This window comes from Podarcis melisellensis (genome assembly GCF_964234715.1).
Source record: "Podarcis melisellensis genome assembly, chromosome: Z".
NCBI lineage: Eukaryota > Metazoa > Chordata > Lepidosauria > Squamata > Lacertidae > Podarcis > Podarcis melisellensis.
In genome coordinates, this window is record NC_138547.1 from 177939 (window position 1) to 180671 (window position 2733).

General features: G+C 37.4%; 1 protein-coding gene across 1 annotated transcript in view; it reads left to right on the forward strand.

The window, feature by feature from the left end:
* The first annotated feature begins 253 nt into the window (after window positions 1-253).
* The window catches only part of CIMIP2A (ciliary microtubule inner protein 2A), a 27197-nt gene continuing 24717 nt past the window's right edge, over window positions 254-2733 (forward strand). The window contains exon 1 of the mRNA XM_081898008.1: window positions 254-413. Within this exon, the coding sequence (XP_081754134.1) occupies window positions 295-413 (119 nt within the window). The 5' untranslated portion in view covers window positions 254-294. The remainder of the gene's footprint in view (window positions 414-2733) is intronic.

Consider the following 2733-nt stretch of genomic DNA (forward strand, 5'->3'; position numbering starts at 1 on the left):
AGAAATCTCACAGGTAAAGCCAATTTCCAGGCAGAAATCTAACCGCAAAAGCCAATTTTCAGGCAGAAATCCAACAGGTCATGCGCATTTTCCAGGCTAGTTTTAAAGGTTGAATTCCAGGCCGATGTCACACAGGTAGAGCTTCACAATGATATCTAAATCCCCATGAATTCAGGCAGAAATCTTACCGGAAAAGCCAATTTTCAGGCAGAAATCCAACAGGTAAGGCGCATTTTCCCAGACTAGTTTTAAAGGTTGAACTCCAGGCCGATGTCACACAGGTAGAGCGTAACAATGGTAGCCCAGGGGAGTTCAAGGGGAGGCCAGACCAGCAGCCAAAGGCGCTTGCAGGGCAAGATGGTATCGGTCGGGAAGGAGAGGTTCTTGCCGCAGGAACCCTATTATATCCCGGGGTGAGTTATTATTATTATTAATAATATTATTATTAATTTTATTATTAATATTATTAATATTATTAATATTATATTCTGGGGGAGTTATTATTAATACTGTATTATTATTAATAATAATAATAATAATAATAATAATAATAATAATAATAATAATAATAATAATAATAATAATAATAATAATAATATATTCTGGGGGAGTTTATATTATTATTATTATTATTATTATTATTATTATTATATTCTGGGGGAGTTTATATTATTATTATTATTATTATTATTATTATTATTATTATTATTATTATTATTATATTCTGGGGGGAGTTTATATTATTATTATTATTATTATTATTATTATTATTATTATATTCTGGGCTGAGTTTACATTTATTATTATTATTATTATTATTATTATTATTATTATATTCTGGGCTGAGTTTACATTTATTATTATTATTATTAATTATTATTATTATTATTATTATTATTATTATTATTATTATTATATTCTGGGCTGAGTTTACATTTATTATTATTATTATTATTATTATTATTATTATTATTATTATATTCTGGGCTGAGTTTATATTATTATTATTATCCTTCCAGATCTCCGTCTTTCTTTCCAGATCTCTTTCTCTCCAGATCTCCCTCTTTCTCTCCAGATCTCCCTCTTTCATTCCAGATCCCCCTCTTTCATTCCAGATCTCTTTCCTTCCAGATCTCCCTCTTTCTCTCCAGATCTCCCTCTTTCTTTCCAGATCTCCCTCTTTCTCTCCAGATCTCCCTCTTTCCTTCCAGATCTCCCTCTTTCTCTCCAGATCTCCCTCTTTCTCTCCAGATCTCCCTCTTTCTCTCCAGATCTCCCTCTTTCTCTCCAGATCTCCCTCTTTCTTTCCAGATCTCCCTCTTTTCTTCCAGATCTCTTTCTATTCAGATCTCCCTCTTTCCTTCCAGATCTCCCTCTTTCATTCCAGATCCCCCTCTTTCATTCCAGATCTCTTTCTTTCCAGATCTCCCTCTTTCCTTGCAGATCTCCCTCTTTCTTTCCAGATCTCCCTCTTTCTCCCCAGATCTCCCTCTTTCCTTCCAGATCTCCCGCTTTACTTCCAGATCTCCCTATTTCTCCCCTGATCTCCCTATTTTCTTGCAGATCTCTCTCTTTCCATCCAGATCTTTCTCCCCAGATCTCCCTCTTTCTTTCCAGATCTCCCTCTTTCCTTGCAGATCTCCCTCTTTCTTTCCAGATCTCCCTATTTCTCTCCGGATCTCCCTCTTTCTTTCCAGATCTCCCTCTTTCTTTCCAGATCTCCCTCTTTGCATCCAGATCTCCCTCTTTCTTTGGGGATCATGACCTACCTATTTCCGTGTAGATCTCTTTCTATTCAGATCTCCCACTTTCTTTCCAGATCTCCCCATTTCTCAGCAGATCCCAACCTGTTTCTTTTCGGATCCCAATCCCTCTGTGGGATCCACATCATATAAATCACATTTCCCATCCTTCAATATCCTCCCCATTCGCTTCCTCCCACCGGGTTGGTCTGGATGATCCCAAGGGATCCCACCCTTAACCCTTTCCTGACTTTCTCATCTTTTTCTCCCCGGTTTTTGGCGATTTCTCTCCAGATCTCCCTCTTTCCTTGCAGATCTATTTCTATTCAGATCTCCCTATTTCTTGGCAGATCACAATCTCCCGATTTCCTTGCAGATCCACATACTTATTTGCAGATCTATTTCCATACAGATCTCCCTATTTCTTTTCAGATCCACCTATTTCTCTGCGGATCACAATCCACCTATTTCTTTGCATATCGTGATCTATATTTCCTTGCAGATCTCTTTCTTTCGAGATCTCCCTCTTTCCTTCCAGATCTCCCTTTTTGTTTCCAGATCTAGCTCTTTCTTTCGAGATCTCCCTCTTTCTTTGTGGATCTTGATCTTCCGATTTCTTTCCAGATCTCTTTCTATTCAGATCTCCCTCTTTCTTTCCAGATCTCTTTCTATTCAGATCTCCCTCTTTCTTTCCAGATCTCTTTCTATTCAGATCTCCCTCTTTCTTTCCAGATCTCTTTCTTTCCAGATCTCCCTCTTTCTTTCCAGATTTCCCCATTTCTTTCCAGATCTCTTTCTATTCAAATCTCCCTATTTCTTTCCAGATCTCCCTATTTCTTTGTGGATCTTGATCTCCCTATTACTTTCCAGATCTCTTTCTATTCAGATCTCCCTCTTTCTTTCCAGAGCTCCCTTTCTTTGTGGATCTTGATATTCCAATTTCTTTCCAGATCTCCCTATTTCTTTCCAGATCTCTTTTTATTCACATCTC